Below are 20,518 nucleotides of genomic sequence, written 5' to 3' on the forward strand. Positions count from 1 at the left end.
ATATCCACAATAACATCGTTTTATTGTTGTACGGTATTATGTGCACTTTCGAGATAAAACAACGTAATTATAATATTATGTTAGTTTTAATACCTTGACTATTGTATCATCGAAGTCGATTATTATAAAACAACAAATTGTATTATTAATTAATAAAATCAAAACGTCTACGGATCATAAATCATAATGAATAAAATGTGTATTATATTATCTAAATGCGAGCGATAATACTTATGCAAAAAAAAAAAAAATAGTTATAATATACACGATTGTAATGTATTTTAGCATTACGAAAATTATTCGTTTGAAGAACTCAGACTGGCGTCGCCGTCGACAAAAGGTGACTCAGAAAAGCTTCCAATGGAGTCGCAGGGCAATGGTACCTACGTAGTGTACTGGACACCAATGACCACCGGATATTATGACATCAAGGTGGAAGTGGACGGCTATCCACTGACGAAACAAGTAATTTTATTTACCTATAAAATAAAATACAATATCGTTAAACAACTGGTATTATCATAATCTAATAGACCCGTGTTTTTCTTATCAATTATATAATTCGATAGCACACTAAATTGTAGAAAGACAAACCCTTACATAAATAAATTTAATGGAGATGACATTATGAAATTTAAAAAATAATCGTGATGTCATATAATGTTTGGATACTATACATCAGTATGCTGTCTTATTTAATAGTAAGTTAGATTTTATTACCCAGAAATCCATTATGGTACTTTTAGCAAAGGTCAAAGGTAGGCGAAAACTGGTGGGAGATAGAATAGATACTCAATATAAATGAGTAGATAAGAAACCACGTGGTAAATAATAAAAAAGTTACTATATCTTCACCTGCTTCAATACCATAGAAAACAACTTTCCGGTAATCTTCTATAATCTCGTCCCGGGCATTGATGTAAAATGAAAGGGAATAAAATGTACTACGATTTTATAAGAATACGTCATATACTATATGACGTCATATAAGTATAATGAAATTAATTGACTATTAGTTTTACATCCACGGACAGACTGATGGCAAATCGTTCTATCAGCATGCAATGTTACGTTATACAATGGCATATGCAGCGATATCGTAAAAACCTTTAACTACCTAATTTCAATCGCTGTGAAAACTATCGTTAAACGTTGATATATTGCGAATCCTGTATTTATTTGGCCAAGAAAGGAATGTCCTCATTTTCCCCGTCCCCTGTGCTACAACCCTATTACAGAACCATATAGGTAGACAATTCTACTTAATCTTATTTCGGAGCACTACAGCGAGAAACGTATTGTGATTTTTAAGGGGTTGTATGAAACGCAACTCGTTTTACATATTATGATAATATATAGTCGTGATAAATCGAACTCGTCGATCAGATGGTTTGTCCGCCCCTCCTCTTTCCACCATAGAGTATTTATCACAAAAATCACAGGATAAACCTCCAGTGAGCTTACCCAGGGGTCTTAGACAAATGTCGAACGATCTTTCAACCGGCCGAAACGAGCATCAGCAACGGAATCTTTTTTCTTCAAACGCGATGATTGCTTTTCACAGAGCATTTATTATAACTCATATACCATAATACTGGTAGACCCGCCCAACGTGATCCACCCGATTTGGATGAACACATCGACGGAAAAAAATATTATACAGCTTTGATGTATAATAATATTTAATATGTTATGACTTTTATGTATTATGTACAAGCGCACGTCCGCTTCTGAAAAGCGGTTTCTTTGGTAGCTATACAAATAATAATAATACATTGAGTGTACCTAAAGTATTATTTAATAATAACAATAATGCGAGCTTTTACGACCTTAACCTGATTACTGGCGTGTTTGCAGACGAAACACATTGACGTGAAAGAAGCGCCTTTCAATGGCGCCAAGCCTCCGGACCACGGACTGGCGCTCTCGTCTCCGGCCACGAAATTGCTGCAGCACGTGGGAAAATATAGTGCCGGACTTCGTATCCGCACGCACCCCTCTCTCCAGTCTGAACAAATTGGAGTAATTCCTGTCAAAGGGATCATCGGGTACACAGACGAGGTGAGTGCTTCGGACACACGAATACACTATTATAATGTCTGTAGCGGAATTTTATAAATAAATAATGCATATTAAAATATTGTATAAACATTATAAAATAGACAGAATCGTATAATAAAATGATTAATGAATGACAGCGAGTCGAAATGTTGCTTTGATTCCGTTGGGTTTTTCAATTATTTTTAATTATTTAAGTTTACATTATACCGTTATAAATCTGAATATTATTTTTAATAATAATAATGATCAGAGCCGTGCCATGGGGGGCCTAGGGGTCATGCGCCCCCGGCGCATGGTTTAAAAAAAATGAAATGCATAATGGTAAATAAAATAGGGGGCGAGTATTTTTAATTTTACCCTGGGCGCAAAATCTTAACGGCACGGCTCTGATAATGGTCTTGTACTGTAACCTATTATATTTTCGATAATAATTATTTTTGTTTAACTTTCATGATAATTATTTCGATTATAATAATTATTCCAACGTGAATAGCTGGACGAACTGGCATTTCTAATTCAAACTTATTTTGTAGTCGTTTGCAAGTATAGATATGTATGATAGTAAGATTTTCCTTTCAAATACACTATGACCCATTTAAAAAGTGTACTTAGTTTACGTTTTTTACGTCAATTCATTATATTTCGTTTAGTGTTTGTACCTATATTAAGTATTTTTTTTTTTTATATCTCATCGATATAATATTATTTCCCAAACACATTTCAATAACAAAATTAAAGTTACCCGGCGTTTTGAATAGGCAATTTAGCTACATCTCTGTTATGAGTGAATTTCTTGGATGTTGGGTATTTTCATTAGGTAACACAATAAGTAATAGTATTGTTATAGACTTACAGTGCGCGTACACTGTGTATTTTACAATAAAGCTAGTAAAAAGAAAAAAAAAACTATAAAAGCTTATTCCCTTCCTTTCAGCAGCCAATTCTGCATTCTTATCATAACCTGTAATACATTAGATGTGTTTATGAGTTAACAAACGTTTATCGCCGCCGTGGAGTTTGGCATCGTAATCGAGTCCGTTTTATTTTTCCTTAACAAACGCGTTCCGTAGTCGTGTTTTATATTCAATTTCCAGTTGTTTCCCATGTGATGTTTAAAACACTTTAAATGGAGTTTTACATCAATACAGTTACACGCAATGCACATCGAATAGCTGTAATATAAACAAATAATAAAATATAAAAAGTAAACATTAAAATATCGGGATGTGTTGAAGTTATAACCTATCAGGATATCAGCTAAAATTATATAAAATAAAAATTCAAACAACCTGTTATTAATTAATATGTTAATTTATTTATGTAATAATTTGTATTACTTTATGCGGGGAAATGTATAATTATATTGTTATGTAAATTAAAACTCTTATTTTTTTTTTTAATTTCGAGTTATAAAAATAATTTTTTTATAATATTGAATGTATTATAATTTGAAAAAGAAAAATAATAATTATTAAAATTGTCAACATGGCTTGTATAATTTGTTCAGTTATATGGTATATCTTATTATATTACTTATCGGATTCAGTATTTCAATTTTTGAATTACTCATTAATTTTAGTGATGCATTAATAAGTACCTATACATAGCACTATTCTTATTGAAAGCATATTACATCGCTGATGTGCAACAATAGATTGTCCTACTTGACAAAATATAAGTATTACATATTTACTTGGATATATTTTAACAGCGAAGACTTACATAAAACATTATCTATGTTAAAGCCTTAATTAATTACACACACAAACAGTTGTCTAATAAAAATGTGCTTGACGCGTAAGATAATGATAATTATTGGATTGATTAAATTGCATACTATAGCCATAGTATATCATTTGCAAGCTTTTATTTATTTTTATTGTGGGTTTGGGAAAAATATTTTTACGGTGCGAATTCACAACTTAAACATTATTGATGTTGTTGTTGGAATAATAAATAAAAATAGTTATTTAGATATTCAAATTGCAGTTTATGATTTTGAGTGGTTTTGTAAAAATAAATCTTCCAGTTATATGATGTAATAATATTTATAAGTTTAGCATGTTAGTCTCAGATTAAAATCAAACCTTTTAAAAAAATAAAAATATAAAAATCATCTCGTTAAGTGCATCATCGTGTTTGTAAATATGTTTTGTCATTTTTCCATCTTTTCCGTTATCGTAAACATTATGTTCACAGATGAGCAACGACGACGGTGATTGGGTACTATTAAACTCGGAATCGGTGGAACGGCATTGCCAGCGGAGCGCACCGCACATCGAAGCGTGGTGTATGAGGGTCAATAAATATTTGAACAGCGAACAGTTCTTGGTGCCTGTAAATGGAAAAACCGGCGGACCGAAAGCTCCAGCCACCGTCGACGCGGACGACGACAAGCGTGTGGCCGTCGCGATACCGGACACACCGAAACAGCCAAATAGAGAAACGTACGTCTTTACACACAGTGCAATATTATTATATTATATTATAATACTAAATTTTCTTCGGTCGTATCCGCATGACCAGCAGTATGGTTAAGTTAGAGTAACGCCTACTTCTAGGTATATCAGGGAGCTCGATATATTTATTTTTTTTTATTTACTAACCGAAATAAAATCTTTTGTACGCCATACATTTTTACGATGCGCAAAAAATCAAATGAAGAACTTATAGTTTTGACAAGTATTAATTATACAATAACAATCAACGTTTAGAAAAAGCATTAGTGGTTAACAACTATTACGTCATTGAAATATTTTTCTACATTATGTTGACCATACAATTTTTATAAATATTGTTAATATGGTCCTTGTTTTGTCAGAAGTTTTTTTTGCATATTATAATTAATATTTGATTTTGATTCAGTGTTTCATTTTTATTTTTATTTATTAATTATTATGAGTAATGACAGTAAAGTTTTTTTTCGCCTCATTAGATTGTTTCATTTCAACCATATTTTTATAACACAAGTTATAAGCCAAATTACCTTTTACAGTTTTTCCGGTCTCCATAACTAATGGAATAATAATTATCTAATACAATATATGTATAAAATTATAACTCAAAAACAAATCAAAAGCTAGAATTGGACAGCATTTTCACTTTCATTGTTATTCGTTTTTAATTGTACATTTATTACAAACTGTATAATATATTATAATATAATATACAAAAAGATGGCAGTTATTTTTTTTTTTTTCATATCTTAATTTTCTTACAAATTGTAAAATAACATTAAAGTTTTTTAATCAAACTTTGACAAAATTTAAAATTGCTAAGGCATTTGATACAACCAAAATCAATAATTCGTTTTCAATTACATATTCAGATTTATAAGTGTTCTAATTTCTTGGTGCACAAACATGAATAAATATTTAAGGCAACGTACTTTACGTTTCAATTACTATTAAACAAATGTATACAGTATAAGTGCAAAACATAATTTAATCACTATGCAAAGCATATTTATATTTAATTACTCACTCCACATTTTAATTGACATTACTTAAATTGAAGAACAAAACTTTTATAGCTGTATACCTAAATTACACATTAAGTTATTTACTCAAAATATGCAGTTATGTGCATGTATAAGTCCGTGATTTCGAATATATTTTTATTAATATATTTCCGTATTTGCATATTTTTACGTTGTTTTTAGTCATTGATATGATTACAGCGAAACTCTCCGGCATTATTTTTATTTTCAAAAACCAAGTAAAAATTACAACGGGTCCCCAGCTGCCCGCGCCTAAAAAAAAACTTAAATTACTATGCATATAAGTTTTTACGAATAAAATATTTCCATGGACAAAAAGCAATCCGAAAACCCGATACCGTCAGTATTACCATTTATCGGACAAACAGATGGCCGTGAATATAAATTATATTATATATACCTGTATTTAATGACGGTCGTAAAGTCCATATATTTTTTAATAGTTAATACGAATGCCCTTATAATGAACACTAAAATGTGGACTCTGAATTTTCGATATACAAACTTATTGCATAAAATTTGCCACTATTGCATTGGTTATATAGTTAAACGTCAAATAAATTTTTCTTTAAATTAAAATTATTGGCAAACAAACGCCACACGCTCATTATAATAATTATACACAAAATGATAGTGCGCGCAAGTATATATACATATTTTATTTGTGTACTTTTCATGGACGTTCGCTAATGTGTGCAAATGTTAGTATACAACTTTAACAAACAGAGCAATATAAAACGCGTGAAATTATTATAATATTATGCACGCGTACTATTCTTGTATATAATATTTGTACACGTGTTACCAAATCAATAGTTTTTAGCTTTTACAATCGATATTAATAAAGAATAAAGGTAAAAAAATATCTAAAAAATGGTGCCGCCTACTACTGTTATTAACATCGAAATTACTAAATTATAAGAATATTGTATTTTATTATTTCCCTCAATAATTTTCCGACGTCATATAGCTATAAGTTATGTCAGGCTATATTAATAAAAAAATATTTGTTTTTTATGTAAATAATAATATTATTTAACTACGTTGTTACCCGAGGAAGTAATTTAGATGTTACCAAAATAAATAAAAATTTAAAAAAAAAAACAGACTATGTCATGACTTACAGAAGAATGTTGAAGGTTTCCTGTGCATAGACCTCGTGGATAACTGCTCAGCTACTCGACAATTTAATGTAAACTCGCATTACATATTATTATTATTATTATTATTACAGTTAGTTTAGGGTTATTTTAGGTTGAAGAATATATATAATGCGCTCCTCGATATCAACGAGATATGAAATTTGTGGTTTAAAACAATATAATAGCACTACGAGGATCGACCACGGCCGTCAACTCGTTATGGTAGTTAGTTTCTAATTCGCGGTCTGTGTATTTACGATGTGATATGAGTATTAATAATATATCGTTATCGTTATGCCTGATTTTTTTTGCTCGACGTCTCCCCGACTTTGAGATTCACGTCTTGTCCCTGCGCACGATATTTAAATATTATGTATAATGTAATGCAATAATATATGTTACTTAAGCCGTACTCATTTGCAATTATTACTGCTGTTCAGAGCCGCCAAGTCTTCGGCGCTACTTCCACCGCCGCCACCACCACCACCACCTCCACTACCAACGCTGCAACAACCTCAGCCGTCTCCTGACCACCCGGCAGGGCAGCCAGTCGACTACAAAGTCGTGGTGTGCGGCGCCTCGGGACACAATATCCGGAATCAGCCGACGTTCAAGGCCACGCCCGTCGGTATGCTCGTCCAGGGCAACGTCGTTCAGGCCGTGGACAGGGTGACCAACGGCGAGGGCGTGTGGATCAGACTTTCCGACCAGTGCGCCGCGGTGCACTGCGGCGTTTCATGTGTGACAGCTTGGTCACTTGCAGCTGACACGTCGCACGTGATCTATTTGAAACCGGAAAACGATCAGAGTGAGTTGACTATTAAGGGAATTTCTACACACTGTTTGTATTTTCTTTCTCTGACCCACGTGCAGCGTAGACAAACCTCATTCACGAGAAATCATCTTTTATATATATATATATATATATATATATAGTATATACCCATATGTCTCGTATGTCTAAAATATATTCTTTCAAACAATTTAAATTTACAAGTTTTTGTTTTTTTTTTCGAAAGATCACACCAAAGTAGGCGTATCTCCGTCTTTCGTACAACATGGACAATTTGCGTTTATTAAAACTGACTACTTTCTATTTTATTTATGTTACACGTGAGCCTGAGAGAGAAAATAAATATTGCGTTTTCATCCTATTAATGCTAATTTTACAGTACCTAATCGTTGTTAGAATTATTGCGTGTTTCATCTACAGCGTATGCTCATGGTTTAAACTGCGGAAAACGTCACACTGTATATATCGTTTTCGAAAGAACGTGGTTACTTCGCACATATGACTAGAGTCGAAGAATAAGAATTTGGATGGTTGAGGTGGGGTAAATTTGCGTTTGGGATTGTGCGCAATCGCATTCTCGCGGCAAGCAGATTATAAAAAAATAAATAAATAAAATAAATAAATTATTTGATAAAATCCACTATGTATTACAATTAGTCTAGACCATAGGTAGCTATATTATATGCGCTTATATGATTTAAACATGTTAATAAAAAGACCAGAATATTATGATATTTTTAAACTTTTAGTATAGGTACATTTAATTTTAACCACGTTACCGTTAAATTCTGTCGAATTTTAAGACCAGTGCAGTCTGTCGGGAGTGGATTGTACGTAGTAATCCCACGGAGTGCCGATAATAAGCCCCTGTCTCAATCATCGTCCGATTAAATCCATGCAGGTCAACCGTATGATCGAGCTATGCGGCCACACTGACTAAATGTTTAGCTGTTTCGTTGATTTTTCACGGCGTATATACTATGTACACAAGTGTACACATTCTGATTTTAACTGTAGCAATTAAATAAATTTAAATATAAAAATATTTAACAAAAAGTCATTTATAATTTTAAATCTATTATATCAAGTCTTGAAACTCTGAAAGTTTGACCGGTTATTATTGTATTAATGTGGATGCATTAATTTATTATAACCCAAATATGACCCTTATCTTCTTAAACCTATACTGTTAGGACAATGACAAAGGCTTTACTGCTGGAAGAGCGGTTCAATTAATCAGGATAAAATAACCTATCTTATTGTACCTATACGTTCGTATTTATTGATACAATAAAATACCCGTACGATTCATCGCAAAAGAAGGAACCTTTTCACACACCACTGCGCTTTTTTAGTGACGTATACAATTATAATTAATTACTGATTTTGGCTATTACCTCTAGATTTTATAATATATAAATGCAATAGAACTATACAAATTGGCGGGTGTTCCGCCATCGTTAACTGATAAAGATTTAATAATTATTAATAATTAAACGCCATTAATTTGTATTGAATATTGTTCGCCTATATATTTTGATAAGTTTAAATAACTGCGAATAATTATTATAATTGGTATATTTGTTATTGATATTTAATTCTGAAATCACGTTGTAAAAATTTTTTAAACAATTTAAATAAGCAATATATATAAACTCAATACAGCTGTAAAAAGGTAGTCATGACTTCTACTTGCAAGTTCTGCTGTATATTAGATATCGAATTATGGGTCATTATTATAGGTGTATTAAATTTAAATTAAATGTTACATAATTGTGCACAAAAAACTATTTTGAGCGTAACGGTCTGTCAGGCTATATCACTAGGTATATTTCGTGGTGTGTTTTTTGATATATCTATAGTTATTGAAAAGGTGGTTTATTTTATTTTTAACATTACGGTAGGTTGATATAATTTTTAGTGAAAATATTGCAATTTTTTATGTTATTAGTGTTCAATTATTAGAATAATATGTATTATTTATACAATTATACCATATTGTAACAACTTTATATTATTTAATTATGTATTTTTGTAAATACCGTTAAACAGTAAAAAATAAATGCATAGTATAAATATTTTGAAATAAATTAAAATTGTTATTACATATGATAACATTTATAATAATATAATATAATATGTAAAAGTTTTAGGTTCGCAGAAATAATATTTTTAAATTAAAACAAAATAATTAACATCATTATTTCTCTTGAAATTAAAAATTTCATTTAAGTTTCAGCTTTAAATATCTATAAAAAATAATTGTCTTTGTACATTTTTTTATATTTTATGGTTTCAATATGAACTATTTATGAGAAATCTTGTATTAAATTTTCAAAAGTTGAAAATAATAAGAAAAGTTCTTATGAATTTCTAACTACAAAATATAGCAGGCTATATATTTTTAATATTTTTATACAGACATTAAAACAACCCTTCTGAAATATTGTATTAAATTTTAAAGAATTTGACCTCAAAAATATTTTTTATTGATCTGTATCGAAAAAAAAAAACAAAAAATTTTAATGTATATAAATTATCCAAAAAATTTTAGCAATTTTGAAAATTTTATCATATTATAATGAAAATAATGATATGAACATTTCAAGAAAATTTCAATTATCAAATTTGATTGAGGATAAATAATATTTTATCTAATATCGTAAACATTTATTAAATTCTCATTTATATATATATATATATATATATATATAGTCCAAAGTACCAACTAGATAAAATTTGCTACTAAAAGACACCTCTATTTTTTTTTAAATCAAAGCATTTTTAGTGTCCCAAAGTTGATGAAAAAAGAGAAATTTTATTATTTTTATTTTAAACACCATATAAAAATCAAACTTGAAATCTTACGTGGAATTCTGATCTTATTGTTTTGTACAAAATGTAACAAATTATTACATTTTTATAAAGCAAGTAACTGTTATGATTGCAAATATTAAAACAATTAATTAATGAACTAATTATTTTCTATCTAAGACGGGCGCAATTTACATGTTTTTGTCAGAACAAACATTTTACAATAAAAGTATACGTTAAATAAATTGAAATGCAAATTTTCTAATAAAACATTTTGTTTTCGTCATCGTAGTGTGGTTTAAACTGTCTGAAATCCTTTACTAAGATAAATGTATTTTTAATAGCTTGGCGTGTACTAATGTGGTAGAATAGATATGTGATAATATGTACTATTCAAATAAGTTTAGTTTCAAAATGTTCAACTTCTAAAATGCAATATTATAAGTATGAAATTCTAATATAAAATAAAATTACACAACATGTTTGTAGAACCATCGGCATATTATTACATTAATAATATTATTACAATAATGTAACTATAATGATATAGCAGTAGGTGGTACTCGTAGGTATTGGAGCTCGTGATTTTATATTGATTACTTATAATTATTAATTTATCGATTTTGTGATCACAAAAGTTTTCGAAAATATAAATCACGAAATTATTTAAATCTTAAAAAATATCATTTGAACGTTGAAAAAATAATTGACGATCGTTGTGCGCATACAAAACGCACGCATATATAAACCTTGCAAGATTAGTTATGAATTATAATAGATCGAAGGGTGCAGGACAGCTATGACGTGTTTGATGAACTGCAGTTTGATATAATATCGACGGTATAATGTATAATAATATTACGATGTGCTTTTAGACCGTCGAAATTTAACATTCTCGGAATATCGCAGTATCCGTATTCCGTGTACAGCGCCGTAATGCATATTGTGCACATTTATCGAGTACTATAATATTATATTATCACAGAGTAAACCTATTCGGCTAAACATAATATTATACTTTTTCGATGACATTTCAAACAATAAATATTGCACAAACACACAGTAATATAATAATATGTTTCCATTGTTTGCCATTATCATTAGTGCACAAAACGATACCTGTAACAGACCTTCTTCTACCATCTCGCCCGCCCACCGCCCCGTCGTCGTCTGCCACACAAGTTATGCCGTGAAAACGACGTAGTCTCGTGATGAATTCCACGACTTGAACACGGCTAATTTGTTTGTTGCACTCGTATATAATAGCATTACAAGCGCGCGGATTGTTTTGGATTTCGGTCGGTAAATTAAACGCGTACGGTAACTCAATTTGCGGCGGCGGTGGCGGCACCGGCAGACGGACGCGCGCATCCGTTAAACAATAATTAAAATCTCCGTGTGCGCGTATGTATGTACATAGGTATGCGTGTACATGGAAGCGAATTTCGCCGGAGAAGGAATTTAATAAATTGACGTGCGCCCGCCAAAAGTCATTATACCTATCTCGCGGTAAATACACGCGCCGAAAAAGGAGTTACACATTCGCGTCGCGCTCGGGCCGCGTGCCAGGCGACTTTAATATGTCTGGACGAAAGCCCAAAATTATCAATTACTATAATATTGTTTACATGTATATATATATATATAAATTGTTAATGCTTATTTTACCCAATATATCACCGTTAATAAGTCACCGAGGGCTCGTAATAAATTATATCGTTATATTGTAGCTACGACCCCAAATTATTGATCAAAAACTGCGACAGGTATGTGCGTACTTTTTAGCTTGGGTATGTGTTACCTACAGTTTTCGATCGTTGTTAATGAGGAAAAATCGTTTCTCGATCAAACACCACTCATCACCAGTTATAGTGATAAAAAAGAACTCATCGTTTCAAAAACAAGCGACGAGATTTAAACGAAATATTTGGTTTTTATTTCATGTATATTTATAATATTGAAAACTAAAGTTTACTTTTAATACTACTGTTAACTTCCATTTACTAATCAATACTACTTTAATGGCAATTACAATATAGAAAATATTTTATATTTATATTTCGTATACAGTATACGTCATAATATTTATTATTATTCTAGTTGCGTATTATTACGTGTACTCGATTAATTCAGGTAATAGGCGAATCCCATCACATTTTCTTCGAAAATCTTTAACGAATCTGTTAAATAATATGTATACTGTCAGTATTTCGTTTAACATAATATATAAGTACACATTCTAATTTACTCGGAAACGGTTAACATTCAAAGGTATAATATCTCCAAGTAATCCACGAAAACGTAACGGATAGACGTTTCATCTTTAGCTAAAATATACACATAGTACGAATAAATTAACTTATTTTCTAGGAAGTCATTTATAAATTAATTAATTTGAAATAATAATTTTCGTATAATTGACGATTTGTTTTAAATTTATGTGAACTGATAACATTTTTGCGAATACATTTTTTTTTCCAATAACTATTTCTGAAATTCTATATAACCAATGCTTAACCAAACCCTTACCCATTTTAATTACTATAAATGGCTGACATCCAATACACTTAACCCTATCCATTCAGTTTTGTTTTAATATTTTTGAAAAATATAAACGGTACTTATAAGTTATTTAACCGTGAACTATATTAAACCTTTCAAGTAATACTTTACTCAGTAACCAAATTCTATAGTTATAGCCAACTTTAAACTTATTAGATATTTTTTATTCATCAAAACTGTAAATATTTATATTATTATTACAAAATATATTATTTCTTCTGAAGATGATATTATTGCCAATTTTGAAATTAAATGAATTTCTAGGGCTTTGCAATAATTACTTTTATAAAAACTGACTCAAACAACAATCACAGTTTTAAAATGATCATACAAACCTTAAAAATTTAGATTTTGTTTTGTTTTATTTTTGTAATTACAACGAAAGCAACTACATGATTTTCTATTTAGCTATAGAAATTCTTATTGTTTTGTTTTTTAAAATTTTGTTAAAAACAAAAAAGTGTTCATCAGTAAATATTAAATAATTATAACATATAAAAAATATTGAACGATGTACAGTTGATTAAATTTAAAATAAATTTGAAGAACTCGACGTATTTACATTGGTCATACAATTGTTTGAATATCTAATTAAATAACACTATCAAAATTATTAAATACTTTTACGCATAGTATCTGACGATATAACTGATATAACTACGTAAGAGAGTATAAAATCTATTTTTGTTTAAATCAATAGTAAAAATAAAAATCATAAATTCAAAGTTAATCGTAAACGCAAGTTGAATACATTAGGTAATCAAATGATTCATATAAATTTATTACACGCCGAGAAAACATGTATAGGTTTGTATTGTAAATCGAAGAGATAAAAAAAATGTTGAGTTACCTATATCGAGTTTTTGTAACATAATGAGTGTTCGTTATAATCTAGGGTACCTATGAACAATCTCAAGAGAACTTTTTCTTCGCAATTGTACAAGTTTTCGAGTTTTAAAGTTCTACCGGTTTATCATAACTAGATATATCTAGGTGTTGTATACCAGCATTAACAAGCTATATAGGTATTATTATGGTGAACGCGTAGCGCTTTATTGACCTGTAGGCTATTTCAAATAAAACGTTTAAATTATAATTTAATATTTTACTGTTTTATACAAATCCAGCCACGATTAAAAGTCTTTGATAAATTTTAAATTAAAAAATAAATTAACTTTTAACAGCAAATCTGTTGATTTTGCCGTCAAATCATGATGTTAATAATATTTAGTAATACTATATGTTCATAAATCAACAACCAAAATAATAATATATTATAAAGACGTTAAATTATTATTTTTATTATTATGCATAAAAATACAATAAAATAATTTAACACACGTATAATATTTAAATATGTTAAATTCTAAAAAAGAAATTGATCAAATGGAAAAAATTCTAATTAAAATTATTTATATATTTCTTGTAATTTCCTAATCAATAATCAACAACTCGGTATAAACTTCAAACATTTTGTACACATAGTTTACTAGTAGTCTGTCAGTGGTCACCGCGCCAGTGCTTATTTATATAATATATTCATTTATGAATTTATAATACATGACTTTATATATTATACACAGTGACTATATATTTACAATAAGTGATTCAAAATAACAAAGTTTATACAACGTTATGAATTAAAGTGACGATGAAGCAACGTCCGTGGAACCAATAAAATATTGCGAAAATATGTTTAATAAAAATGCATAGAATTTAATTTTAACAAGTCAAATAAATACTTTTAATATAGGTAGTAGGGTATCTGTCAGCGTGGTTTAAGATCAAGATTAAAAATTTTCCAAATGGAATATTTCAAACGCGTATCTTTTCTATCGGTCTTGACGAAACGCGAAAGAGAAAGTCCTTTGAACCACGCAGACAACACACAATATACAGGGTGATTCATCAAGCATGATCCCCTCCATTTTTTCAATAATTTCAAATTCTGATGTTCAAATGTGTTTGTTCTATACTTTAGGAGTCTCATTTGATGATAACAATTTCGGTTTTTCAAAGGACGACCCTCGTTTTTTACTATAAATTATACAGTGGATATATTTTGTTTAAAACAAAATAATTCTTTTAAAGAGTTGATATACTTTTGTTGAAAATTCAATCATGTAGTTTATCAGTTATCAAAATACTTATGATAATTTTTTCAATCACCATGTTCTTCACAGGTACTACCTATATCATAATATCCTACAATTATAATATTTACCTATTATTGTTTGTACACAAAGTTAAATAACTCGAAAACTATTTATTGGAGTTTTAATTTTGATACGTTGAAATTTGAAAAAAAAATTATCTGTTAACAAATTCATAGTAGAAAATGATAAGAAAACAGAAGTTTGTACATCCACAGAGCACTGCTATTAAGTAGTATAAAAATATCTGAATAATTTGAAAATATACTCTTTGAATATATTTAAAAATGCCAAAAAATCAGATTTTGAATTGCTGCGTAATCGAAGTAGATATAAGGGATCATGCTTGACGAATCGCTCTGTATAGATGCGTATAATGTATAACTGATGCCGCAGGTGAATATCCGGTTCATTTTACCCGCTAGTCTCGTGTTTATTTTATATAATAGATTAACTTGACTATGTAGTATAATAATATACTATACCCGCAGCGTAATCTTGGTCGGTCTCTTATGCATTGCACTGCCGGCAACTTTATACACGAGAAAAACGTCAATAGCACACGTTGACGACTTGTAAACAAAATTTCAAAGGACACAGTTAAAGAGCTTTAGTCGGAGTTACTGCGATGGTCTCCCTCGGGCTTAAGGCTCCCCGGCTTATATACACCGCCACCGCTACCTCCACTACCCACCTCCTGCGATTTTCTCATTCTCTTTTTATGGTGGTCCTGCACCGTGTGTTTAAAGTAAATAACTAGCGTACCTATGTATATACATATATATATATATAATTATGATTATTATTACAAAAAAAAAAAATGTCTTCGAAATGTAATTTTCCGTTTGACATAATTCAAAGAAACGAAATAACTTGTTTACGGTATAATATCTTTGTTATTATATTACAACCTGCAGATATGATAATGCGACAACTTATATAAATAATATTTTTTTATAAGAAAACGTCAACGATAATAATTCATCTTTTTAAGGGAACTCCGTGAATGCAAGTGTCTTCATCTTGGAGATATTTGTTCAAAATTACCGTTTAAGTTTTTCGATCAGCATAAAACACACACTTTGACCAATATAATTTCATCTAACGTGTTGAGTTACCCAATATAGACCCGATGACGTGATTGTCGACGACCAAGCTTGTCCCAGTCGCCATGTGAATACTGAATACAATATGAATGTATATTATATTGTATTATTTTATGTTATAAATTTATAATAAAAAATGGAAGTATAACTTATATTATAAAAGTTATCAAAAAATGCTATAATATAACAGTAAATACACGTTTTACTGGTATTTTTTAAAAATGTTTGGTATTGAAAATGTTAGATAAATTGTTGTATTACATTTGAACAGGTGTTTCGATGCTATTAACATTCTTGTGTGATTGTTGCATAATTGCAAAATTATAAACTATAAAGACAAATTAATCAAAACCTGTAGACACATATCGACTATATTATCATAATTCAGGAATTTTTATAGTACTATTTCAGAACAATAAAATATTTATTTTAAAACTAAAAGAGAAAAATGACATATCCATTTTGAGCATTATATTTGGTATTTAATTTAAAATTCGTATTAGGTACAAATTAATAACAATCAGAGCTTTGTTAAGCTGCCAAACTTTTTTCAAGCAGTATTTAAAATAAAATTATATCTCATAATCCCCAAAATATCATCCCATAATCATGCCATTTTTTTTCATTAAAACTACAATAAACGGCAGTTTTTAATCTAAAAATTCTGGATTCCTTAGTCGTATTTTATATTGAATATATATATATATATAACTATTGCTTTAGTTTATTTATCATAAACGCGCGTAACATGCTATAATACCAGTAATACCACGTCTACGATGTGGTTTGTAATTTATACTTGGCAATGTTCGTCCATATATACTTAATAATAGTTGTAAACTAATAACTTATTTTATATAAGGATTTTCAGTACCTTAAGACGGGTTTATATAATGTACGCGCGTATATCATGGTATATTATGCAGGTATAACGTTGTTTTATCCGTTTATATTTTTGGAATACAACCTTTGCGGCTACTATTCATCTCGACGTTTGCGTACCAGTTATAATATTATACGCGCGTGCGCTTACGCGTATACGAATCAAAACTGTTGTTATTGTTTCTTTTCACCGTCTCGTTCTCATTAAATATGCTCGCGCCAAACGAAACTTGCGGTGGCGTGCACATATTACATAATACCATCATAAACACACATTCTGTTAATTATGGCAAATTATGTTGTCGGCGCATGATAAACCCGCTCGCGCTCTTCGCATTGTCGCCATCTCGACTTGCGCTGAACAAAATATCTAGTTTTTTTTTGTTTTTTCAAACGACAACCCCATCGAAACGATGACTATTCAAGCGAACGCATACAAATAATGATACAATACAGGCCGCTTGCGTCCTCGGGGAAATATAAGAAAACCAAGTATTTAAGTACCGTCAATCAGCGCCGTGTATAAATATTTCATATTGATTTACTTTTATACATTATACTATACGTATATTTCCGAGTGGTCGCAGTGAAATCAAACGCGAGAGTAACGCAACCTTATTATCATCTGTACAACAGTATTATATTGTTTCTTATTTTCTGTCCAGCTAATAGCCACCGGCGGTATGCACACTATTTTTTAATTGTTGTCGAGACAAAGCGTCGCGACGGTCCCGTTTATAATTTTTCTGGCAATATTATGCATTAATTTAATTATTAATATTATACGCGTTATTCTAGACACGAAATTTCTCGGGTCCACGTATGGAACGCATTCCTAACCATGCATGCTTGGAAAAAATTATATAAATAGACAGATATTACACATGATATGACATACGATTGCATTCTATACCACTGTCGTATATATGAGAATGCATTGTAATGACTTCAAAACAATGTGCCTAGCTCATGCACGTATATAATACGCGCACTCACATATCAGTTTATTAATGACGGATAGAAACCACTTTAATTGATACATGAATGTCGTTGGTATTTTTTTTTGTATTAACGTTTTTCATTTTAGGCGTACTATTCTGTATCTAGTCATAAGTCGATGAAGCTTAGGATGTATAATTTTATATTAAAAAAAGTTAAGTTAGTATACTCGAGACGCAACTAGTAGCAATCCTAATGTTTTTTTTTTTTTTAAATAACAATAAGTATAAAACAATATTGTAATGACCAATACCGCCAACGTCGATGATGACATTTGTTGCAGCGTGAATCACAGTAAACATCATATAGTATATTACGCTAAATCGAATACGTTCTAAGTTGATAATACCTACGAATTAATTGACTTGCTTATTAAATACAAATATATTTTATTAGATTGAACTGAACTGCAACACTAAACTTAGTCGAAACTTAAACCGAATTTACTTTTAATTGTATCAAACTGGATTAAACCAAATCGCGTTACTTATAATTGTATCTCATAACATTGAACCAAAACATACCATGGTCCTGTCCAATTCAGGTTACAGTGCTGCACTGATATAAACCAGATCAGATTGAGTAATAGGTACTATAGATATTCAAGTATATATAGGTTTCCGAAAATAATAATAATAATAATGTTTAAGAATTCGATTGTCACGATGAAAAAAATTGGAACTTTTCGCGAACTCGGTCGAACCAGCCTATAATACCCAAAAATTGTTTAGTTGAAATATCGATATTTACTTGTACGACGGATTCGTCTAATATCCAAATATCCATAGACATACTATTATATAGGTATGGAAATTAACAAAATCAGCACAGTCGTTATTCGCCCGACGATAAATTTACGATGTTGAATAGTGGATACATCATTATTATTACGCATGTTCTCGTATATCAGTCGAAACTTACAAATGTAAATTTTTTACAGAAAATGAGCGACAAGACATGCGGAGTTTCGTGCAGCGAATAGACAACGAGGTTAGAGATCTGAAAGTGACCAACAGGAGTAACAACGCCAACACACAGCCTCAACGTTTCAACTCGAGTTTGTACGTGATCGAGCAGTTGGACACAATGGGTGAGATAATATTATTTCCCTCGGTGTTTTTTCATGATTCAACGCGTAGGTATACCTAACTTTAAACATTTAATTATGCGGCGTCCATATTTTATGTATATTTATTATGTTTCTTAACAATGATTCTCACTTTATTTTTATTTCTACCACGTAAAGTCAGACAATAATATTAAAACTTTGTCGAACACTCTACAAGCTATAATAATATATTCTACGTGATAATCTAAAGTACTAAAATGTTTTTTATGAACGTCCTTTTTTGTTTTGCTTGTGCCCCTCCTATTTTCAATTCAACTATCACTAGATATACTCATGATAACGATAGATTACTGCAGACTATACAGAATATATTGTATGGGTTATTTTTGATTTTCAGATGACAACGATCTGAAAATCGAAAAATTGGAAAAACAGTACTCGCCGAAACGGAAAAAGGACGCGAAAGCAATAGAAGGGTAAGTATAACGTTCAATCGTTGACGATAGCGCTCGTAATTAGCATTGAAACTAATACGACCGTACAATTTTTTGAATTTTTCAGATTGAACGCCAACCCTTTGTCGGTACCTTATCACCGACCCATTGGCCAAGACAGTCGGTTGAGCAACGGGAACATGGTAATGATACCACCGAGTAGTCCGCGTAAGACGGCCGGAAACAAGTACGCTGTGGCTAAACAACAACCTTATAAAAACGCTTGCAAAACAGACGTAACGTGTAAGTTGTTTAATTATAATATACATTAAAATATTATATTATTCTTATGATATTGTTAATGTTGAGGGTCTGATAATAATTTAGTTTAGTGATGTATTCATGTATTTAGTATTTTTGTCTTGAGAGTATGTGTTTATATATATATATATATGTTAAATTAGAGCTCAGCAAATAGTAAGTCGGCGGTTCACCGTTCAAGTTTATTTAAAACTGTGATAAGTCAATAATTTCATAAACATATAATACATACTGCTAAGACTATCCATATCTCGTTACTCGGGAGGTTAAATAATATTTTCCTTAAACAAAATATATTATATATTATTGCAAACATAAGTAGCATTTAAACATAACTACTTAATTATATAATTTATACAGTCATAATTATTGTCATTAACACTTATTACATAAAATACAACTCTTTATTTCTTTAGACCTACGCTATTGTCGATATAATAAATTATACTTAATATTAAAGTACATTATAGTGTATACTATAATATATCGGCGTATACATTTAAATTATTTCATGTTTATTTTCTTGGAATCAACATTGAGCACTTGAACATTAATTACATTGTTATTTGATATTGATCGACAAACTATCGTTGACTATCACGTACCCGTATTTTTTCGTATTATTTACAAATATCCATCTATGGATAAATATTTACTCGGAAATTGGAATACAAAAAAATATT

The 20,518-nt window shown here is 30.1% G+C and overlaps 1 protein-coding gene across 3 annotated transcripts in view; it reads left to right on the forward strand.

Moving 5' to 3' along the window:
* LOC113552204 (E3 ubiquitin-protein ligase MYCBP2) overlaps window positions 1–20,518 on the forward strand; it is a 271,715-nt gene that overhangs the window by 233,123 nt on the left and 18,074 nt on the right. For all 3 annotated transcript variants that reach the window (XM_026954950.1, XM_026954952.1, XM_026954951.1), the window contains exons 38-44: window positions 286–465; window positions 1,858–2,061; window positions 4,261–4,508; window positions 7,143–7,510; window positions 18,952–19,101; window positions 19,478–19,556; window positions 19,642–19,817. In XM_026954950.1, the coding sequence (XP_026810751.1) occupies window positions 286–465; window positions 1,858–2,061; window positions 4,261–4,508; window positions 7,143–7,510; window positions 18,952–19,101; window positions 19,478–19,556; window positions 19,642–19,817 (1,405 nt within the window). The remainder of the gene's footprint in view (window positions 1–285; window positions 466–1,857; window positions 2,062–4,260; window positions 4,509–7,142; window positions 7,511–18,951; window positions 19,102–19,477; window positions 19,557–19,641; window positions 19,818–20,518) is intronic.

Source organism: Rhopalosiphum maidis, chromosome 2 (genome assembly GCF_003676215.2).
Source record: "Rhopalosiphum maidis isolate BTI-1 chromosome 2, ASM367621v3, whole genome shotgun sequence".
Lineage (NCBI taxonomy): Eukaryota > Metazoa > Arthropoda > Insecta > Hemiptera > Aphididae > Rhopalosiphum > Rhopalosiphum maidis.